This window comes from Dryas octopetala, chromosome 2, assembly GCF_963921425.1.
Source record: "Dryas octopetala chromosome 2, drDryOcto1.1, whole genome shotgun sequence".
Classification (NCBI taxonomy): Eukaryota; Viridiplantae; Streptophyta; class Magnoliopsida; order Rosales; family Rosaceae; genus Dryas; species Dryas octopetala.
In genome coordinates this window covers 32121917-32145960 of record NC_141367.1, presented here as the reverse complement: position 1 = coordinate 32145960, position 24044 = coordinate 32121917, and the positions used below count along the sequence as shown (strand labels likewise).

General features: G+C 35.8%; 2 protein-coding genes and 1 pseudogene across 2 annotated transcripts; all 3 read left to right on the top strand.

Annotated features, from left to right (window-relative positions):
• Positions 1 to 2351: 2351 nt before the first annotated feature.
• Positions 2352 to 4894, top strand: LOC147295808 (large ribosomal subunit protein uL4). The gene is made up of 2 exons (XM_086234183.1): positions 2352 to 3573; positions 4466 to 4894. The coding sequence occupies exons 1-2, from the start codon at positions 2464 to 2466 to the stop codon at positions 4577 to 4579; spliced, it is 1224 nt and encodes a 407-aa protein (XP_086090309.1). The 5' UTR covers positions 2352 to 2463; the 3' UTR covers positions 4580 to 4894.
• Positions 4895 to 14679: 9785 nt separating this feature from the next.
• On the top strand, positions 14680 to 20716 carry LOC147295807 (glycosyltransferase BC10-like). The gene is made up of 11 exons (XM_086232967.1): positions 14680 to 15086; positions 15907 to 16434; positions 16836 to 16934; positions 17557 to 17657; positions 17754 to 17825; positions 18074 to 18164; positions 18547 to 18627; positions 19209 to 19268; positions 19361 to 19483; positions 20050 to 20088; positions 20178 to 20716. Exons 2-11 carry the CDS (start codon positions 16051 to 16053, stop codon positions 20304 to 20306), a joined length of 1179 nt encoding a protein of 392 aa, XP_086089093.1. The 5' UTR covers positions 14680 to 15086; positions 15907 to 16050; the 3' UTR covers positions 20307 to 20716.
• A 1351-nt stretch (positions 20717 to 22067) lies between these two features.
• LOC147295806 (aspartic proteinase CDR1-like) lies at positions 22068 to 23369 on the top strand (annotated as a pseudogene).
• The last annotated feature ends 675 nt before the right edge of the window (positions 23370 to 24044 follow it).

Here is a 24044-nt window from a genome sequence, read left to right as displayed (position 1 = left end):
TTTTAGTTCGTATCTCCAGGGATTTTAAATGTTTATATCCTTGGTGCATTTCAAATTGTACCTAATGACATTCCAAGTCATGTTTTGACGCTTCCCAAGTCACACCCTATAGTTTCTTAAGTTGTTCCTTAGGGCATCTCAAGTCGTTCCTTAATAACTTCAGTTCATAACTCGAGAGATTTTAAATCTTTATACTCTATGTGCATTTCAAATTGTACATACTAACATTATAAGTTATGTTTTGACGTTTCTCAAGTCATACCCTAGAGTTTCTAAAGTCGTTCATTCAGACATCTCAAGTCGTTCATTAGGGTATCTCAAGTCGTTCCCTAAGAATTTCAGTTTGTAACTAGAGAGATTTTAAATTTTTATACCCTTGGTGCATTTCAAATTGTACCTAGTGACATTCAAAGTCATGGTTTGACGCTTCCCAAGTCATACCCTAGAGTTTCTCAAGTCGTGCTTTAGGGCACTCAAGTCGTTCCTTAGGGTATTTCAAGTTGTTCCTTCAGAATTTCAGCTCGTAACTCGATAAATTTTAAATGTTTATAACCTTGATGCATTTCAAATTGTTCCTAGTGATATTTCAAGTCATGTTTTGACGCTTCCTAAATCATATCCTAGAGTTTCTCAAGTCGTTCCTTAGGGCATCTCAAGTCGTTCCTTAAGAATTTCAGTTCGTAACTTGAGGGATTTTAAATGTTTATACCTTTGGTGCATTTCAAATTGTACCTAGTGACATTGTAAGTCATGTTTTGATGCTTCCCAAGTCATACCTTAGAGTTTCTAAAGTCGTTCCTTAGGGCATTTAAAGTCAGTACTTAGGGCATCCCAAGTCGTTCTTTAAGAATTTCAGTTTGTAACTCGAGGGATTTTAAATATTTATACCCTTGGTGCATTTGAAATTGTACCTAGTGACATTTCAAGTCATGTTTTGACGTTTCCTAAGTCATACCCTAAAGTTTTTTAAGTCGTTCCTTAGGGCATCTCAAGTCGTTCCTTAAGGCATCCTAAGTCGTTCCTTAAGAATTTGAGTTCCTAATTCGAGGAATTTTAAATGTTTATACCCTTGGTGCATTTCAAATTGTATCTAGTGACATTCGAAGTCATGTTTTGACGCTTCCCAAGTCATACTCTAGAGTTTCTCAAGTCGTTCCTTAAGGCATCTCAAGTCGTTCCTTAGAGAATCTCTAGTCGATCCTTAAGAATTTCAATTCGTAACTCGAATGATTTTAAATATTTATACCATTAGTGCATTTCAAATTGTACCTAATGACATTTAAAGTCATGTTTTGACGCTTCCCAAGTTATACCCTAGAATTTCTCAAGTCGTTCCTTAAGGCATCTTAAGTCGTTCCTTAGGGCATCCCAAATCGTTCATTGAGAATTTTAGTTTATATCTCCAGGGATTTTGAATGTTTATACCCTTGAGGCATTACAAATTGTATCTAGTGACATTCAAAGTCATGTTTTGACGCTTCCCAAATCACAGCCTAGAGTTTCTCAAGTCGTTCCTTATGGCATCTAAAGTCGTTTCTTAGGGCATTCCAAGTTGTTTCTTCAACATTTCAATTCGTAACTCGATAAATTTTAAATGTTTATACCCTTCTTGCATTTCAAATTGTACCTAGTGATATTCCAAGTTCTGTTTTGACGCTTCCCAAGTCATACCCTAGAATTTCTCAAGTCGTTCCTTAAGACATCCCAAATCGTTTCTTAAGAATTTTCATTCGTAACTCGAGAAATTTTAAATGTTTATACCCTTGGTGCATTTTAAATTTTACATAGTGACATTGTAATTCATGTTTTGATGCTTCCCAAGTTATATCCTAGAGTTTCTCAAGTCGTTTCTTACAGCATCTAAAGTTAGTCCTTAGGGCATCTCAAGTCGTTCCTTAATAATTTCAGTTAGTAACTTGAGAGATTTTAAATATTTATACATTATATTCTTAAGTTATGAAATGAAAGGTCCATTCATAAAAAAAGAAAAAAAGTGAAATAGCAATGAACAAGTCGGTTATTACTACAACTTTGAATTTTTACCGGTGTTTTTTTTTCTTTTTAAAATTAGATCTTGCTAAACCAAATAACACTATTTCTAGATTTTATCTTTTTTATTTTATTTTTTGGTCTACTTGATGTTTTCTAGATTTTTTCTTTTTGATCTGCACTCTTGCTCGATACTTGTAGGTTTGGGCCGTACACATTATTCTTAAAAGTCCAAATCCCATATCATAAGCCCAATACCTGGTTAGCTCATGTTGGGTTGGGCACCGCAGCCCAATATAGGCATCAACTCTCCCTCTTGCATTTAAAAAAAAAAAAAAAATACACTGAAACCCTAACATTACACGTTTACACTATAAAACGAATACAAAACCCTAACTCCTACTCTCAGCACCAAAACCGCACCCTCTCTCTCTGTCTCCCTTACAGTCTCTCTACCACTCCCCACTCCCTGAAATGGCCGCCGCCGCCGCCGCGCGTCCTCTGGTCACGGTCCAATCCCTGGACGGCGACATGGCCACCGACCAGTCCCACACCCTCCCTCTGCCTGACGTTATGAAAGCCTCGATCCGACCCGACATCGTGACCTTCGTCCACTCCAACATCTCCAAGAACAGCCGACAGCCCTACGCCGTCTCGAAGAAAGCCGGTCATCAAACCTCCGCCGAATCCTGGGGTACCGGACGCGCCGTGTCCCGTATTCCACGTGTCCCCGGCGGCGGGACCCACCGTGCCGGCCAGGGAGCGTTTGGAAACATGTGTCGTGGCGGCCGCATGTTTGCACCCACCAAGATCTGGCGCCGCTGGCACCGCAAGATCAACGTCAACCAGAAGCGTTACGCCGTCGTTTCGGCCATTGCGGCTTCGGCGGTTCCGTCTCTGGTTCTTGCTCGTGGGCACAAAATCGAGACTGTTCCCGAATTGCCCCTGGTTATCTCTGACTCGGCTGAGAGTGTTGAGAAGACCTCGGCGGCTATCAAGGTGCTGAAGCAGATCGGGGCTTATGCGGACGCCGAGAAGGCCAAGGACAGCCACGCGATTCGACCCGGAAAGGGGAAGATGAGGAACCGGCGATATATCAATCGCAAGGGTCCGCTGATTGTGTACGGAAGTGAGGGAGCGAAGCTCGTGAAGGCGTTCCGCAACATTCCCGGAGTTGATATTGTCAATGTGGAGAGGCTTAACCTGCTGAAGCTTGCTCCTGGTGGGCATTTGGGTCGGTTCGTGATCTGGACCAAATCGGCATTTGAGAAGCTGGACTCGATTTACGGGTCGTTCGAGAAAGCCTCGGAGAAGAAGAAGGGGTACGTGCTGCCGAGGTCCAAGATGGTCAATGCTGACCTGGCGAGGATCATCAACTCGGATGAGGTTCAGTCGGTTGTGAGGCCGATCAAGAAGGACGTGAAGAGGGCGCCACTGAAGAAGAACCCGCTCAAGAACCTCAACACCTTGCTCAAGTTGAACCCGTATGCTAAGACTGCGAGGAGAATGGCCCTGTTGGCTGAGGCAGAGCGTGTCAAGGCTAAGAAGGAGAAGCTCGACAAAAAGAGGAAGCCCATTTCTAAGGTAGTCAATCAGTCCCAACTTGTTCATTTCTATGTTATTGTTTGTGTTTAATTGGTTTTGATGCTAAATTAGATGATGGGTATGATTGTTTAATTGGAATTAGATGATGGGTATGATTGTTTAGCTGGAATTTGATGATGCTTATGATTGTTCAATTGGTAGTCTGTCTTTAGTTTTAGGAAATCTTGGTTCTTTTTTCATTTTTGATGGATGCTGGATTTTTGTGAAGTGAAGCTTCATTGCATTTCTAGTATTGTGTGGTGCAATTATGTGTCATTTCTTGATTTAGATTACTTTATATTATGTTTGGGAAGTTTATAATTTTATATTATATGATTTTCTTGATGATGCCTTTGTTTATATGTTTAATTGTTTTGATTCCTTCATACTAAGGTTAGGCAATGTGTTTTATTTTAAAACCTGTCCAAACTTGTTTTTATGTTTTTTTATTCTTATGTTTAATTGGTTTTGATTGTATGGTAGATGTTGGGCATGATTGTATAGTTGGTAGGCTGTTTTTGGATTTAGAACATTTTGGTCTTTTCATTTTTAATTGGTGCTTACTTTCTGTGAAGCTTTTTTTCTTTTGGCCAGGTACTTTCTGTGAAGCTTGATTGTATTTCTAGTGCTCATCTTTATTACAATTTGTTTTACTTCTTGATTTAGATTCATCCGTAATATAGTTGGAAAATGATTTAATCAAAAATTTTGTGATTTCTGGTTTCATATGTCAATCCCATTTCATAATTGTTGTGGTTCCTTCTTTTGGTTCTGCTTTTCATCATTTATGCATCCATGCTCAGTTTCTGTTGATTTTCTTTAAATTGTTGTGTACTCCCTGTTATATGGGCATGTGTGATAATGTACTTAATGTTAATTTGTTCTGATTCAGGAGGAAGCTTGTAAAATCAAGGCAGCTGGTAAGGCATGGTACCAAACGATGATCTCAGACAGCGATTACACTGAGTTCGAGAACTTCACAAAGTGGCTCGGTGTGTCACAGTGATCTACTGCTTTAAAATCCTAAGACTTTTTGTTAGTCCATTTTATTTTGGTGTTTACCTGTTGTCTTTTGTTAGACTCATGGATGAGACTAGGGAGGAAAATGAGTGCAATAAGAGAGAAGATTCTGATGTGTTTCCTTCTATGTTTTGTCTGGTGGAAGATTTTTGTTGATCGGCGTTGGAATTATATTGGTAGTTTTATCAGTTTTGTTTTGTGACATTGTTAGCAACCTTTTGTTTGCAATATAGGCGTATTCATGTTTGAACTTCTTAAATTTTATATGTTCATCTATGGTGCATTGGTTATTTTTTGATGATGTTTTGAGGATGATGATGTGTGCTTCTGTACTTGAAAAAAATCAGGATTGTTCTTTTATGCTTTATACAACTGATTGTTACATTTCCTTGTTGGTCTTTTGGTTACTTGTTATTCGAATACCCGGATTTGAAAAGAATTTTGTCACAATATTTTTTTCTTATGTAATTTCATATTCATTAGGGTTGGTTTTGTTTTAAGGTGTTGTAGAATGATTTCTAGAAGTCTATTAGAAAAACAATTTACAAAAACAATTAAAATGATTGAAACTTTTTTGGATTTGTGAGAAATTATTGTGTGTAACGTTACACTACGTGGCATAATAATATAATGTTATTAATTTACTTAAATTGCAACACGAGTGTTATCATTAATTTTTAAAACCCTAATCTCTAAAAACTACGGTTAAAATCGTACACGTGTTATAATCTAATTGAATTGGTATCCTGTCATTATGTGATATAGTGTTACGATTATATATATTAATTTTTTTGCTATTAGGATTTAAGTGTAATTAATATATGTGTTATAATATGGATTAATATTATTAATATTATACCTTATAATGATAAATATGACGTCCAATAATATTTTTACATGTTGGATTGGTTATACCATATATACATTGGATTGATTATACCACATAACGGTATATCGGTTACATAGAAAAAATTTTAGGTTCTAGGTGTATTTGGTTTTAGAATTTTATTAGTAATCTCAAATAGTGATCATGAGCTAGCAGCAGCCATGTCAATCACAAACATACTGGCAAGTACACAAGGGGGTGCCACTGCCACTAAGGGTGTTACAAGAACCAACAGCCTGGTCATGTTGGCTAGCACATTTTGAATTACAACAGTCATCGTTGCACTTGAGGGTGCACTGACCTAATACCCCTGTGCACTCTCTTTTGGGACACAAGGGGGTGCCACTGCCACGAAGGGTGTTACAAGAACCAACAGCCTGGTCCCATTGGCTAGCACATTTTGAATTACAACAGTCATCGTTGCACTCGAGGGTGCACTGACCTAATACCCCTGTGCACTCTCTTTTGGGCCCTTCTGGGCTCGGCGGAGGACCACACTTGTAGTAACATGTACACAATGGAGGCAGTATTTCGGTACTACAAGACCCTTGAGCTTCTTCTTCCGCACCATGCTGAGAACGACACCGTGCGTCACAGTCATTCCCGCAAGCACCCAAACCTTCGGAGCATGAGCCGTCTCCCTCTACCGGTGACACAAATGTTCCAACTGCAATCATCACTAATATGAGGACGAGGGGAAGGAAATAAAGCTTGGTCATTATCTTGTAGGCTTGTAGGTAGCTTGTTCAAAACTTAGTAAGTGCATGTCACTATGGACATATGAAGTATTTATAGTCTCAATAATTTACAATATAGCAAAGGCTAAGTGCTTTAGTTTAAGATTTCTAAGATATCTAGATTCTAGAAGATCTCCACATAAGAAAAAAAAAAAAAAAAAGCAAAAAAAAGACTAGAGGATGAGATTCTCAATTAGGGAAACTAGACTTTAAACACAAGTATCACATATGTAAAATTTATAAATAAAAAGGAGTTTAAAGAAATGTGTTAAGATTATGGTATGTCAAAGGCAATCTCTTTTAAGATAATAATCACCTTTTTAAGATATCAAATAAAGAAAACATGCAATTTGTTACTTGAGACAGACGGTGATTATCCATTTGATGTGCATGTTCAATTTTTCTGTGAAATGGGGCCCAAATCCAAAACAAACTAGCAACCGACCAACTTGGGCCAAATTGTTAAAAAAGGTTCATTTGACAAACCACAAATCTAGAGAAAATTATTGAGGCCCAATTGGTCTCTCTATGCCTTGTCTAACACAAGTACAAGCATGTACAGAGACTAGAGACTGAGGGTAAGCCACCGCAAGAGCCCTGCCCACCAGGATGTTTGGCTCTGCACTGCAATTTTCATCACACACACCCAAACCGATATCATTGCATATCCTGATTGGTGGCTAAGGCTGACCACAATTGTAGTAGCAGTAACACAGCTTGAGACTAGACTCCACAAGCTTGCAAGATCCTTCACCACCAGGATGCTTCATGGTGCAAGCTGAGTTGCAACCATCATCATTCTCACATGCACCCAAACCATCAAACCATCAGTGCATAGCTTGCACATTGTGAGCTGCATCAATATTCCTGCCAAATTGTTAAGAAAAAAAGAAAAAAGGTACTTGGATTAGTTATGCCCAAAAGTTTACGAATACACAAACAAAACTAAAAAATGCTAGAGTGTTACAGCGTTCAGAGTTAGCTCATATAATGTTTTAGATCGTTCAGAGTTAGATCATATAATGTTTTCTAAAAGCCTATTAGAAAAACAATTTACAAAAAAAAAAAATTAAAATGTTTAAACTTTTTGGATTTGTGAGAAATTATTGTGTATTTACACCACGTTACATAATGACGTGGTGTTAACAATTCACTTAAATTATAACACGTATATTATCATTAATTTTTGAAACCCTAAATTCTAAAAAATATCTTTAAAATCATACGAGAAAATTATCATATGTGAAGGATATCTTTAAAATATATCCTTCACATACGATAATTTTCTCGTTATTAGGACCAAGTTGGGGGTCTAGAGTATATTTGGTTTTTTTATTATGTAAAAATATTTGATTTATGTGAAGGATATATTTGGAAATAGAAATGATAAAAAACATTAGAAAATAAGTGCAAAAATGGCCTCCCTCTATATAACATGATATTATTAGTGCTCTCTGAAATCCCTTTAGAAGTTTTATTAGTAATCTCAAATAGTGATCATGAGCTAGCAGCAGCCATGTCAATTACAAACATACTGGCAACTACACAAGGAGGTGGCACCAAGGGTGTTACAAGAACCAACACCCTGGTTATATTGGCTAGCACATTTTGAATTACAACAGTCATCGTTGCACTCAAGGGTGCACAGACCTAATCCCCCTGTGCACTCTCTTTTGGGCCCTACTGGGCTCGGCGGAGGACCACACTTGTAGTAACATGTACACAATGGAGGCTCTATTTCGTAACTACAAGATCCTTGAGCTTCTTCTTCCGCACCATGCTTAGAACGACACCGTGCGTCACAGTCATTCCCGCAAGCACCCAAACCTTCGGTGCATGAGCCGTCTCCCTCTACCAGCGACACAAATGTTCCGACTGCGATCACCACTAATATGACGACGAGGGGAAGGAAATAAAGCTTGCTCATTATCTTCTAGGATGGCTTGTAGGTAGCTTGTTCAAAATTTTGTAAGTGCATGTCACTATGGACATATGGAGTATTTATAGTCTCAATAATTTAGAATATAGCAAAGGCTAAGTGCTTTAGTTTAAGATTTCTAAGATATCTAGATTCTAGAAGATCTCCACATAAGGAAAAAAAACAAAAAAATACTTTAGAGGATGAGATTCTCAATTAAGAAAACTAGACTTTAAACACAAGTGTCACATGTGTAAAAAGTTAAAAATAAAAAGGAGGTTAAAGAAATGTGTTAAGATTTCGGAGAGGATCTGAATCCAAGATTATGATAGCCTGATAGGTCAAGGGCGATTTCTTTTAAGATAATAATTGCCCTTTTAAGATAATAAATAAAGAAACATACAATTTGTTATTTGAGACAGACACAATAATTGTTTATTTGATGTGTATATTCAATTTTTCTGCAAAATATAGCCCAAATCCAAAATAAACTAGCTACAGACCAACTTGGGCCATATTCTTAAAAGAGGATCATTTGACAAAACCCAAATCTAGAGAAAATTATTGAGGCCCAATTGATCTCTCCCTGCCTTGTCTAACACAAGTACAAGCATGTACAGGGACTGAAGGGTAAGCCACCGCAAGAGCCCTGCCCACCAGGATGTTTGGCTCTGCACTTTGCACTGCAATTTTCATCACACACACCCAAACCGATATCATTGCATATCTTGATTGGTGGCTGAGGCTGACCACAATTATAGTAGCAGTAACACAACTTCAGAGTAGACTCCACAAGCTGGCAAGATCCTTCACCACCAGGATGCTTCAGGGTGCAAGCTGAGTTGCAACCATCATCATTCTCACATGCACCCAAACCATCAGTGCATAGCTTGCACATTGTGAGCTGCATCAATATTCCTGCCAAATTGTTAAGAAAGAAAAGAAAAAAAGTACTTGGATTAGTTATACCCAAAAGTTTATGAATACACAAACTTAAAAATGCTAGCTAGAGTTTTAGAGCATTCAAAGTTAGATCATATAATGTTTTAGAGTGTTTAGAGTGAAATCATGACATAAATAAGGCATGATGGGAGGAGTTTGGAATTTTAATGAGTGTAACATTACTTCACAAAAAAATTAATACTAATCTTATGAACATACATAAATATGGTACTGGTTATGCATATACACTACATATTTGGTTTCAATGGATCAAATGGAATACATTAGAAATGTACATGCCATGATATATAAGCTTGTTACAGACCAAAGTAATGAAGCAAGACATTCACCAGAGTCCAAGATGAGAACAACAAGGAGGAAACGCAGGGCTGCAGACAGATTAGCCATATTCATTTAGAATTATATATATGTAATACAAGGAGAACAACAAGATGATATATATATATATATATATGTATTGCAAGGTCCAATGTGTTGGGTTCATTTAGAGTTTAATAACAAGGCTTAAATCTTGGTTCATTAATCTTTAGATAAATGTATGGATCAGTACATTGATAAAAGAAAATGTATGGGTTAAATGAAAGTGTTTTCAATAGGTACATATGAATGCATTAAAACTGAACAGTCACAAAGCCTGCGTTTTTACAATTTCTTTGTATTTATAGAAATTTAACATCGATCTTTGGTCATACATCTACGAAACTCTCATGTACCTCCGAACATACATGTATTATTGAGTTTATATGATGGTTGACTGTTCAAGTTGCAACATCTAATGTAAGGGTATGGCTGTGGAGACTTATAACTAGAATTTAACTAGATTTATTCCACATTTCTAACAAGAATTTAACTCTCACTCTTCTCGTCCCGTAAATTAGAAAAAACTAAAAAATAAGATAATGATATGATCGTGTTGTTTGTCTTAAGCAATTTGATAACAAATTTTAGAATTTTATAAAGGTATTTGAGAATTCTGAATTTTAGAATCAGAATTGGAATGTCTTTTAAAATTTTGAAAATATGCAAATCCTTTTGAAGACTTCTATTTCGTTAACCATCCTAGAAAGAACTCTACGATCATTAGAGCAAACAACCATCAAAATTTCAAGCTTATATTTGAATGAATCCCAAGTCAAGGTCTAGACGTAAGACCCGATTATTGATGATTAAGCAATTAATTGACGAAATTATGTTAACATTTAAGCTTGTAGGGTTAGCGCAAATGATAAGGAAGGGTTGAAAAATAAGTAAAACTTATGATAAGAGTTTGATCCCTTTTGATTTAACACAAACTTGAATGGGTCATGTCATCAGTCTATCTGCATTTTTCAAAATTAATGTTTGCAAGCATGATGGTCCTTCCCTTGACCTTGAGTGAACCCATTTGACCTGTTAATTAATCGCCAACATTGAACGTCTAGATATAAGAATTTCTCCAATTTAATTTCCATATTCAAGTGTCCAATGTGAGGTAGACCAATGGCCTATTGTTTATTATAATTGGGCTGAGTTAGCACATGGGTTGGCATGTAAACCCACGTTGTGTTGAATTAATAATTCCATTTTGATGGCATGAGAAACCCAGCCAACTCCTTAGTTATCTCAAACCACATGGTACGATATATAATTGTATGTTTGACATGTTCTTCGTTGACATTATCACTTTGTCAATGGTTGTTCTTATAATTGTGGTGCAATCTTAGCCACCGAACCTCCATTATAGATCATGTAAATCGCTACGACGTGGTTTGAGGTAGGAAGTTATGGATGTGGACTCTGGCTACAGCTCAAAAAAATTGAACAAAAAGAACCAAAACAAATTTAATATAGGGGGCTCCATATAGTTTTTGTCATTTTTCATTTTGATTCCATAATTTCAGTTTTTGCAACCAGATCCTTATAATTAATTAACATTGCAAATGAGGAAAAAACAAATGATCTGGTCTGTGTATTTTGGATTTTTTATGGGTATACTACACTTTTGGTTCCTGTGTTTTATGTTGTTTAAAATTTTATGACAATTTTAACCAAACTCAAATCTTCAATTTGAGGATAAATTATCTACTTGTTTTTAAGAAAAAATTTGTTGGGGAATTGAAGAAAGACCTCTAAAATTAATTTCAATTTTTTTTTTTTGTGTTTATTTGCTAAAGAAATTGAGGCTCCCAACATTTTTAGAGTTGAACTTTAAATTTGTGATTTATTTAAATTTTTGTTTAAAAATAAAAAATTTAAGATTATATATATGATTTTCAGTCATTCTTAAGTAAACAAAATGACTAATACTATCTCTTTGGCATTGTCTTTTCAAAACACAAATACGAGTGTCCTCTCATAAGTTATCATTAATAAGAGCAACAAAAAACTTCTCCATCACCTATTAAAGTTGTATACATTTTATGTGCACGTCCAATGTTGATCCAACATCTTAACTTTTTGGGTCCAATTAACACATAGAACATTAACCCTAATACACAGCCACATATATGGTATTCATTGTCTATCTCTTTAATAACGAGATGTAACTGTAAATGATGAATTTGGTTACATAATAAGATAAATAAACACACATATAGCTTAAAATTTTTTATCTCTATTAACATGATAATACGTAATAAGTTAAATCGCGTGATAAAAGAAATAGACACAATAATTATTGTTCGTGGTTGATGCCCGAGTGGTTAATAGGGACGGACTGTAAATTCCTCTAGTAAGCAACAATTGGGCTGCCTATGCTTCAAGGAAGAGAGAGAGACCATTACATGAATAGCACATCAGCCGGCAGCCATGCCCCTAGCTCATAAGTCATAAATCCCAAAATGATATTATGTTGTGGGTAGGTTCACCTGGTCAACAGCTCACCCTTCACGTGAAGCAACGTGGCTTATAATTATAGGATCCAATCAAAACCCAATTATCCACACATTTCCAAATAACAATTACTAATATTCAATTACCCCATTTTAATTGCAACCCTTGACTTTTCGAAAAATGAAATTTCTTCCTGCCTTGTATGAAACTGAAAACACCTTTTAAAATCATCCAAGGGTCTTTCTCTACCCACATTAATTATTACCATAAAATAAAATGATTAAACAAGTTATATAAAATAAGAGGAATATTATTTACATTCTTTAATTTATTTAATTTATTATTATTTTTATTATGTAATATAAATTTATAATCCAAATCGTTTATTTTTTAGATTTAATTATAAAAATTATTTATATAAAAAATTAATCAAATTAAAAATTATTTAATTATATAACTATAATAAAATAAATAAATAACTTTAATAATAATTTGATTGATCGTTAATTTATTTAATAACAATTAAGTAACAAAAAAAAAAATTCTACCATTTAACATAAGAAATAAATTATAGAATCTTTTTCTTATTGACATTTGTAATTCGTGAGCTGATGGGACAAGAGAAAAACTAAATGGGCGTTTTCGTAATTTCAACGACCTGCCAATTGTCTTTTGCAATTTGGCATTTCATCCTCTCTGTCTCTCTCTCCCTTTGATTTTTCTTCTTCCTACTCTCCGTTTCTTCGTTTCCTGCCCGCACACCTAATGACAAGTTGACCACTGCTTGACCTGTGCCTCCACTCAGCCCGCAAAAGGGTATTATGGTAAATGCGGTTATATTGAACAGCCAATGATACGCAACGACCGTATTATACAGCACAAGCAGGCCTGACACTCATAGCGCTTGTACCACGCGCCTACCCCTCACGTGTGGCTCGCGCATTTCCTTTGGTTAATTTAATTTTCAGGGCCACAACGAAAATTACCAAATCCTGCTGGCCCCTCGGTGATGACTGATGATTTAGATGATCTGCCCTTTCATAGGCTTTGAATGATGTTTTGACCCCCATCTTATTCTTTTTGTTTTTTCTTTAATTTTCTTACGTGCTGAGTTTTAGTAGTAGAACTTTTTCATGTAGAGGTTAATTTTACCAATTTTTAATTACATATTTATAATATTCAATATCGTCTTCACTTTATCCTCAAGGAGGTTGATGTTTCTAATTGCTTTTGCAAGATGAATTTTGTTATTGATGTCGTGACTAATGTTGGTTATACCTTAGTCAATGGTCATAAAGGGACCCATTCTTGTTGTTCAGAAAGGCATGAGAAAAAACTTCTATTACACAAAATTAAAATGACAATGAACTGATCATAAAGAGGAAAATTAATTTTTACAGATATTTTACTTTTATCTTACTCTAAGGTTAGCACTATTAACACTCCTCTATTAGCACTATTTTGGTTAATTTATATGTCACACTTAGTTTGTACTGTTCAAGTCTAAATGATAACTGGTAATTGTATTATTCTAACTTGAAAAAATATAGAAAATAACTACCGGAAGAAGGATCAATTCAACTTTTAGATTACTTTATTGCATATTTGGTTCGCATAATATATAAAGTTCATAAGAAAAATAAGTTTTTATGCATTTTTTCAAGGATAAAAGAATGCAAGATTCTCATTTTCATGTTAGGCAATACTAAGAAAGTAAACATAAAATATCTTTTTTTTTATTTTCATTCCCATGTTTGATTTGTACATAAATAGAAAACAAAAATTGTTTAGATTTCTACTTATACTATTATTTATTAAATATAATTTATTCATATTTCTAGACATAATTGGTATTTTCAATTGTAATAGTAAAAATTTGGTTTTCAAAATTCAAAATTAATGTTTCCCATTGGAAAGGAAAAACAAACCCAAGTTGGTTTGAGGGTTTCAATTTTATCTTTAAAAAAATGGTCGTTTTGGTCTTTGTAATTTGATTGTTGTTTAATTCTATTATTGTTATTTCAATTTTTCAATCAAATTCTTGTAATTTACACTTTTTTACAAGGAAGTCCAAAGTTTAGTTTTTTTTTTTCCAAATTTAGGTAGTAAAATCCTTATTTTTTCAACACGTAAGTGTAACTATATGAATTATATGACCGTTTTACTTCTAAACTCATAAAGGCTAACATAACATGTGATTTTCACATAAAAATTATGTCAAAAATTTGGACGAAATTTTTAATTTTAGACTCGATTACAACAAAATATAAACTACGAGATTTTGTTTTAAAAAATTACAATAACATGGAGGAAATTGAAATAAGAGTCAAATTACATAGACCAAGACGATCATTTTCCCTTATCTTTGTGGGTATTATTTTTTCACAAGAACATGGATTAACTCTCCAAAATTGCGCTTACCAAACATAAAAATGAAATTATTTTCTCATTCTTAAATCTTAAATCTTAAATTTGCAAACTGAACTGGACCTAAGTGGGCATATTGTATTAGAGGGTTGATGCATATTGTAGTAGGCACATGTTTATAATAATTAAGAGGATAAGTCACATAATATTAGTGGAAGAAAATAGTGACATGGTAAGAGTGATATAATATTAGTGGAAGAAAAGTTGATCTTCTAACACAATTTGGTCTGAAAGGAATGATGAGACACGCGCCAAGAGTGCGCAGAGTGGTGGCAGCACTCGAAATAAGAAAATATATAAAAAGGAAAATAAAAAAGGAGAATAAATCGCCGGCTGCGTTTGTGTTTGGAAAGAAGGCAAACGACTGCTTCGACTGCGTCTGCGACTGGGAGGAGGAAAGGAGGGAATTTTGGAACGAGAGAGACACACACAAAAGAATCGTCTTCTTAAGCAATCAAAAAAAAATAATAATAATAATAAGAATAATAAATCAAACACATCCCAATCAATATTCATTGTCAATTTTCAATATTGAAATCCAACTCTCTCTCTCTCTCTCTCTCTCTAGCTGTGAGGAGAGACCCTCATTCGTCTTCTTGGTTCTTGCTGTGCCCTAGATCTTAAACAGTCAAAGAGAATTCACTACGCAACGAGCTTCAGATTCCAGATCTTTGGCTCTTCTCGATTTGAAGCTTAATGTGATTTGGAGAGATCCTCCTATCAACTCGTTTCAGCTTACTCACTCCCTCAGGTATCTCTTTCATGTTGTTTTTGTTGGTTGTTGTTGTGGTTGTTTTGCTTTTTTGCATACTTTCTTGGTAACCAAACAAGGTAGAGGAAGGAGATGGTGGAAAATTTTGGGAGTGGGGGTTGAGTTGACTAAAGGGGGAGCACTAGAGCTTGCGTCTTGGAGTTGGGTTTTCATTTTTAGCGATTACATTGGAATCTATGGGTTGGTTTGACTTTTATTTACTACGATCGTTGGTTTTTATACCTACATATTTGGGGGTGATTTAGTTGTTGGCCTGCTTCTGAGCTTGGAATTTCGGAATACAGGGGTTGCTTATCAAAGTTCTTTTTTTTTTTCCTGTACTTTCTGGGTTGGGTTTCATAGAAATGAAATGATTTATTGCTTTTGTTTTCGTGTGGAAGCTCCTTTTTGATTTTCGAATATACCCCTTTACCGCTCCGTTTGGTTGCCGAGTAAAGGTAAGGAAAATAAAGGGAAACGAAAGAAAGAATATTTTTGAAGTCTAGTATTAGGGCTTTCACCCTTCTGGGCATGATATGGGTTTTTATTTCCCTTTTTCCTTTCAAAATGCAATTTTCGGCAAACAATTCTAAGCAATAAATATTGCTCTTGGACTTAATTGCTTGAGTATAATGAACTTAATTTGATTTCTGATGATGTTGCGTGCTTATTGAGTGGTAGTAACATTGCTTTTCTGTCCGAGACCAATTACATGCTTAGGATACTCTCTTTGTGTTGCAGAATGATTATTAAGAATTTGTTGTGTTTATTATTTCACATATGACCTACTAAGTGCCAATCGGTTGTTTTATACTTTCAGATTGCAGAGTTTTTCACACCAACCAATTGAAGGCTCTCTTCTACAATTGATACTAAAATCCTTATCAAATAGTACGATGGTGGATGGGGACAATAGACAGGAATGACGTCATTGGGCGATGAAGTTGTGATGCATTTATTTTAGATGAAGACAGGTCAGGTGTGGCGACTAAGCATGGGTGACATGCAGATCTTGCCTGGGGTTCGCCATCGCCCACCTCTGAAGAGGCCATTGTGGATTATTGTCTTGGTTTCTTTGGTTAGCATTTTTGTGATTTGTGCTTTTCTCTATCCGCCCCAAAGCAGCGCCGCTTGCTACATGTTTTCTTCGAGAGGTTGTAAGGCTATTTCCGATTGGCTTCCACCTGCTCCTGCAAGGGAATATACTGATGAAGAGATTGCATCTCGTGCTGTGATTAAAGAGATTTTGAGTGCACCTCCAACTCAGTCTAAAAATCCAAAGATTGCATTCATGTTCCTTACACCCAGTGCATTGCCTTTCGAGAGGCTGTGGGATAAGTTTTTCCATGTAAGGTTTCATCTCGTTTATAGCCAGAGAAAGAAAATCTGCCCTTTTTTGTTCCTTTCCTATGAAATGTTAAGTTAGATATACTGATCCTTGTTTCTTGTGATGTTTTTGGTTTGTTTTTAATGTAAGCCGTGTATATGGCTTGTGATGCCCCCTTCATGTTATTTTCAGTGTTTGCTTGTAAAAAAAATAATAGTGATAACTGTTAGGCTTCTGTGATTTATAGTAGTAAATGTTAAATTACGGCTTTGCCCATGGTAATGTGTGGCAATAAATGTTCAACCTGTTACAGGATATAATTTCTGATCTCACTCAACTCAGCATTTCAGTGGTGATAAAACCTGTTCAAGTAATTATTTACTCATATGCTTGGGTTGAGCTTTTCCAATTTCTGTTGGCAGGGTCATGAAGGAAGGTTCTCTGTTTACTTGCATGCATCTAAAGAAAAAGCAGTTCATTTGAGCCGTTACTTTGCTAATCGGGAGATACGCAGTGACCAGGTAAACCTGATTTTTTGTCAAAGTCATCACTGGTTGCATTCCTTTGCCAAATTACTGTTTCATACTTTCCATTGTTGTTTGAAATGGAAATTAGAATGAACAGATTTCATGTCTATTTCTATACATATATTTTTTAATCTATTTCTGTTTTTAAAGAATTTACAGGGTCTCGTAATATCTTAGTTAATGGATATATTAGTCAGCATAATATCTTCTTTAGTTTTGTGAAGTATTTCTGTATAGGTGCCAGTGAAGATTTGCCTTTGTTTTAATAGAGTAAAACATGTCAGTTGAGGATTAATTGTTAATTTCAGTTAGTAAGTGGGTGGGGAGACATGTTTGGTGGTTTTTTTTTTTTTTGGGGGGGGGGGGGGAGAGAGATATTGATTCAAACATATTTAACCATCCAGATAATTATGAGCTATGAAATTCGATTATGAATATGGGATTTGGATGCAATATGATTCTGATATGTTGATATAACAATATGAATCTGATGAGAACACGTTGCTGTCTGTAGCTGTTGATGACCAAGATGGAGGGTGTTACCTGTATTTAATGGGTTTAAGTCTATTTTGTGGGCAGGTATATTAATCAGATTGATGGTTCAATCATGTTGCAGGTGATTTGGGGGAAAATTTCCATGATAGATGCAGAGAGAAGATTACTGGCAAATGCTCTTCAAGATCCTGATAACCAGCATTTTGTCCTACTTTCTGACAGGTGATCAATTCTAGGTACCTTTGGTTTTCCTTTTTCTGTTGAATTCTGATTAATTCTGCTATTATTAATATCCTATTAATGGTTTCTGTTATGCAGTTGTGTACCATTGTATACGTTTGACTATATCTATGACTATCTGATGAATACAAATATAAGCTACGTTGACTGGTAAGTGAAATCTTCTTGTATGAGCTTCGGTTTTTAGTTTAGCTGTGGGTAGCTCTTCATAGGAATTTTTTTTTTTTTTCGAATATAAATTATTTGATGAATAAGTACAGTTATGACAGTTGCTGCCTGTCACAGTAGGTTTATTATTATTATTTTTTAATATCCTCTGAAATTAATTTGGAGCCAACTTGTTGCTCCTAATTGATAAACATCTTATTCTTACCCATATATTTTTGTTCTCTTTTCAGCTTTGAGGATCCTGGTCCACATGGAAATGGCAGGTATTCAGAACACATGTTACCTGAAATTGAGAAGAAAGACTTTAGGAAGGGTGCCCAGGTATGTTCATTATGTTGAGGCTACATATGTAGTTTTCTGATCAGTAGAAAGTTTCTGTGCACTTAATGGAGATGTCCATCTCTTGATGGCCGATTTTATTGGTTTTTTGAACATGCATTGCCGAGTTTATATGTTTAGGAGGGTTGTTGTTATTGGCTGTTTAAAAGATTCTTGCCTGTGAGGTTGTATGTAGGTCAGAGGTGGTTGAATTTCACTATCCTGATTTAAAAATTTTGCTCTCTTTCATCCCCACTTTCTTGGCCATGGTTGTTGGTGACAGGGATCAGTATTTTAGATATATTAATAATTCGAATCTTTGAAATTCAAAGTATCTTCTGTTTTTTTAGTTGTATTAAGTTATAGTATTCTGAATTATATGCAGTGGTTCTCTGTGAAGCGTCAGCATGCTGTGATTACAATGGCTGATAGTCTTTACTACTCAAAGTTCCGGGACTACTGCAAGGTGAGTTCTTTTCTTGACCATTTTTACATCTGCCTTGTTTGTAGCTTTTGATTTTGTCATATGTTATATATTTTTGCCTACCTTATGAGACCCTGCCTTTTTGACTTGTTTTGCTCCCCTTTGTCTATGGTCCATGTATATTGTTGTCAAGGCCCTTGCTGTTCCCTCCTGAGCTTGCATTGTTTAATCTCTTGTGGACATTTAGGGATCACAGAATCACATTTTTATGCTTTTGAGTTGGGCAATGGTTAATAGAGATCCATGGTATTGTAACACTTGGAATTTTTATTTTTTACAGCTTTCAAAATTGAACATAAAGATTGAGATTAGGTTTAACTGTGTTTGTGCTGGTTTGGTTGGATTATTTTACCCTTTCTGATGATCTAAGCTCTTGTAAGGTTCAGAATTTTATTGTTTATAAACATGTGCTCAGTTTCAACATATGGATTTCTTCTCTCTTCTCATGCTTGAGCTACTTTACAGCTGACAAGTATTTTATAGGCTTGGGTGACCCTTAAAACTATACAATTCTATGGTCACAGGCCCCAATGTATTGATGTGTATGTTCTTGGTTATGACAGCCAGGTTTAGAGGGGCGCAATTGCATTGCTGATGAACATTACTTGCCAACCTTTTTCAATGTGAGAATTTTCTCTCTAAGAATTTCATCTTCAGTGTTGCCTTGTATTTTTAGCATCTCTGTCTGAATGAAGTTTCTCCTGTGCATTTTTAGATTATTGATCCTGCTGGAATTGCAAACTGGTCTGTAACACATGTTGATTGGTCTGAAAGAAAGTGGCATCCAAAGTTATACAAGTCTCAGGATATTACTTATGAGCTTCTGAAGAATATTACGGTACAATTCTGTTATACACATATATAAACAGGCCCCTTCCATTGAGGGATCCCTCAATGGAAGGGGCCTGTATATTTATATATGTATATTTTTGTTTAAAAATAATAGCCCCATCGTGTGTGCATGTATGTCTAGTTTGGATATGTGTTGCTAAGCCACATCCAGTGACTGTCGATTCCTGGTAGTTCATCCCTGGTTCCTCCTGTCACCTATTAGGTTTATCATGCTACATGTCATAGCAGCAGTGCAGCCAATACTGTCATTTGTTCAATCCCATTCACCCCGTCCCCCTAGGAAAAATCATGACTAGTCTAGTGGTGCATGTTTCTTGCTTTTAAATTTAGTATTACTACTTGCCCTTTTAATGAAGATGTGGCCGTCAATTGAATGGTGGCTTGAGAAGACTTGGTGGATATATCAATTGGACACTTTATAGTTGTTTTAGATGCAGCATCCCAATCTTTGATACATCATTGGTTCCAACGATATAATATAAAAAGAGTGCCAAATCAAATGTAAATTTTCCATGTTTTCTGATTGATACTTTGGTTGTCTTGTCTCTGCAGTCAGTTGATGTGAGTGTGCATGTGACCAGTGATGAGAAGGTATGCATCTGATAGATATTCCTAATTCATGCTTCTGAAAGTTGATAGGTAGGTAATGACTCTGATTGTAATTTAATCCCTTTCTGCAGAGGGTAGTGCAAAGATGGCCTTGCTTGTGGAATGGTATACAACGGCCGTGTTACTTGTTTGCAAGGAAGTTCCATCCGGAGACCCTGGATAACTTGTTGCACCTTTTTGCCAATTATACATCAATTTGAGCCAGATATTTTTGACTCCATATTCTTTGGTTGGATCGTTTTCGACCCCTTTCACTCCATCGTGCTTCCAGTATAGGTGACAAAGTTGTAAATTGCCAAAATTATTGAGGCTGATTGTTCCCCGACCATAATTCTTGAGTGCAAGGGCAACTGGCAGAGCAGTTAGGGTGACTGGAGTCTGCAGGCAGGAGGCTAACAAGCTAGTGTTGCTTCCGTGGGGATGATACGAGGATATATTATCTCTATGAACCCTTCATTTTGCACCATCAGTGTCATATTTCTAGAACAGAATTTTTTTTTTTTGGGGAACTCTTTCACTGCATTTTGTGGTTGGTCTTTGTAAAAGATGGAGTCTGAATTCTGAAGTGGGAAATACAACACACAATGGTGCGGTGAAATTCAGGCTTTAAGAGATATTTTGTGCATGTGTGTAAGTTCAGAGAAGAAAAGTTAGAAATACCGATTGAAAAAATCTAATTAGTACTTATCTTAGCATTTTAAAAAGAATACTCAAGTATGGATAGCACTGCAGACAGCAATTCCGCCTGATTAGATTGAGAATTTGCTTGTGAAGTCTGTCCAAAACTTAAGTGCCAAGTCTTAAATGACAATTTTACACTGTAAAATGATGAACTATGTCAGAATTGAAATAAAAATGTAAAAAGCCACCAAAGAATAACATAAAAACCAAACAAATTAAGTATTTCTCAATCCGCTCCAGCTGAAAAGTTCTCTTAGCAAGGACGCCCTGCTTAAACCCAAGCATCAATTGGTGGCGAGAGAAACATGTTTACGAGCATCGATTCATATAAGCGATACAAGGACAAGGGATCTTTGAGTGGTTTGATTGATGAATTAATCAAGAATGGCATCACACCTTATGTGACCCTATTGCACTTTGACCCACCAAAAGCTTTGGAAGACAAGTATGGAGGCTTCTTAAATCGTAGCTTCATCCACGATTCAAGGATTACAGTGAAATTTGAAAGAGAGACTAGATGCCCCTAGACTAAATGGTCATTCGCCAATTGCTCAAATATTTGAGTACAAGTGAGATACTATTATGTCGTTATCAAGAAAAACTTACCTATCATGATAATATTACATGCAAGTGTTATTCATCATTTAATTGTCACATCATTTAATCCCTTAAATTTTTGGAAAAAATATCTGATAAATTCATAAATCTAGTATATTATTTTTCGAGGTAATAAGGCCAAAACCAAACATGTGAGATGAAGAAATCACCCTTTTTATCCCCAAATTGCGTCAACAAATGGAGATAACCAACAACAGATCAGAATACAACTTAGCAATAAGATTTGAAAAATATTTAGTGGATTTGTTTTTCCTTTTTTCAGAAGAAATAACCAAAATTAGTTTAATTTTCTATTGGTTTAAGATTTGTTTCCATTTTGCTTTCTATATATAGGATTTGGTAATTTATTAGTCATTACTTCGGCCCCCTTGGTTTATTAATTGGCATAGAAATTCACTCAAAATATTTCCAATTAGCTTTGCATGTTTTTGGACAATAAAATAGCAATTATGAAACTACCTTATAAGGAATTTGGCAATTCACTAGGTCATGTGACAACTACCTATATATATAATATATAGTTACAACTTACAAAGGAATCTGCCTTGAAAGAATTCTGTGCTCAAAGGCAGCAGCCATGGCAGCCCTATTTCCACACCCTGTTAGGCTCTCTCTTATAATTACTTTTCTTATTATCACATATTTATTATTAATCTTAACCGTCACTGCCGTCTGCCTCAGCCTCCGCCACAACCAGCACGAAACCAAGCCGTATTGTCACAAAATTCATTCACCGTGATTCAGCTTTGTGCCCTTACTACAATCCTAATACAAGCATTAAAGAGCGTGCTAAGCGCGTCATGAAAGCCTTCGTGACGCGCTTAGCATTCTTAGAAGCAAAGACTGTATTTGTCCCCAGCGACACGTGTGCCAGTGTTTGTTGCCGAGGACAATGGATCACAATTTATGGCAAATTTCTCCTTTGGCGAGCCACCAATTCCACAGCTCTTAACAATAGATACAGGCAGCAACCTATTGTGGATTCAATGCCTTCCTTGCACCAAGTGTTTTGAACAAACAAGCCCAATTTTTGACCCTTCCAAGTCTTGCACTTACTCCACCTTACCATGCACATCTCCCAATTGTACTCTTATTTCATCATCCCCTAGTGATAAGTGTGATCCATCAAACAATTGCAAATTCTCCCAAACATACCTTGACAGCATGGCGGTGGCGGGAGTTCTTGGGACCGAAAAGCTCATCTTCAAGAGACATCCGACGAGGGCATTAGCCCTGTCTCGAATGTCATTTTTGGTTGTGGTCATGACAATGATGGTTACAATGGCCAACCTAGTGGAATACTTGGTCTTGGCCCTTCAAACATATCTTTGGCAACCCAATTGGGATCTAAATTCTCTTATTGCCTTGGCAGCATAAAGGACCCCAAATACCCTCATAACCAATTGGTTCTAGGTGATGAGGCAAACATAGAAGGACCCTCAACCCCACTTGAAGTCTACAATGACCTTTACTACCTAACCTTAGAGGGCATCAGCCTCGGCGAAAGCCGGCTTCAAATCAATCCGGAGATCTTCAAAAGAACCCCATCAGGCATTGGAGGAATAGTCATTGACTCTGGAACAACGACAACCTTTTTGTCCAAAGGTGCATATGATGTGCTTAGTGCTGAAGTGCAAAGGTTGATTGATGGGAAATTAGAACGCATACAAGAACATGATACTAATGCTTTGTGCTACAAGGGGATTATAAGCCGTGACCTTGTTGGGTTTCCAGATGCTACATTTCACTTTGCAGGAGGGGCTGATTTGGGGTTAGACATAGAGAGCCTGTTTCAAGAGTATGGTGAGAATGAGTTTTGCATGGCTGTGCCAGAGTCTGCGCTGACCAAATACTTGACTGTTATTGGAGTTATGGCTCAGCAGGCTTACAATGTTGCCTACGACCTAGATGAAATGAAGGTTTATTTCCAAGGTAATGACTGTCTTCTTCTTCATGATGACTAATTGTAGTCTTATATTCTATGCATAATTGTTAGTTCGAGGAATTCGGTACGTGACTCTCACAACATATACACGGGTCTCACTATGTAAAATGTGATTCTCATTACATGTTTGAAAGGAATGTCACAAAGACTACATACAATAAAGAGGTATTTAGACTTAGATTTTTTAAAAAAACAGTTTTTAAATAGAGACCGAGAGTGTTTTACAATTTATAAGAAAATCTTTTTGATTCATAATAATTTATAAAAAAAAAAAATTTTTTTAATTCATAATAAAGTGCTTCATTGATTTGAATGGTATATCTCATACTATTTCCTCTCATAGGGTGTAGAATAGGCTTTGTAGAGGCTGCATGTTAGGTTTTAACTCCGAGAAGCCCAAAATCTTGGAGTTAAAACCTAACATAAAATTGTCAAAAAATAAAAATAAAAAAACTTGATTAAAAACCTTAAATCACTACCGGTCTTAGTCTAAGAAAAACTCATAAAATAAACTTGACTCTAAATCTTTCTACAATAAATTGAAGTAAAAACTACTTTGATATTAAAAATTATTTTTTCTTAATTTATTTTTCCGTTTTCTTTTACTTTTATATTTTTTTTTTTCAATTGGGTTTGATGGACCAATTATGATTGAGTGGGTACATATGTGTATTTTAAACTGGGCAGCTTTCTA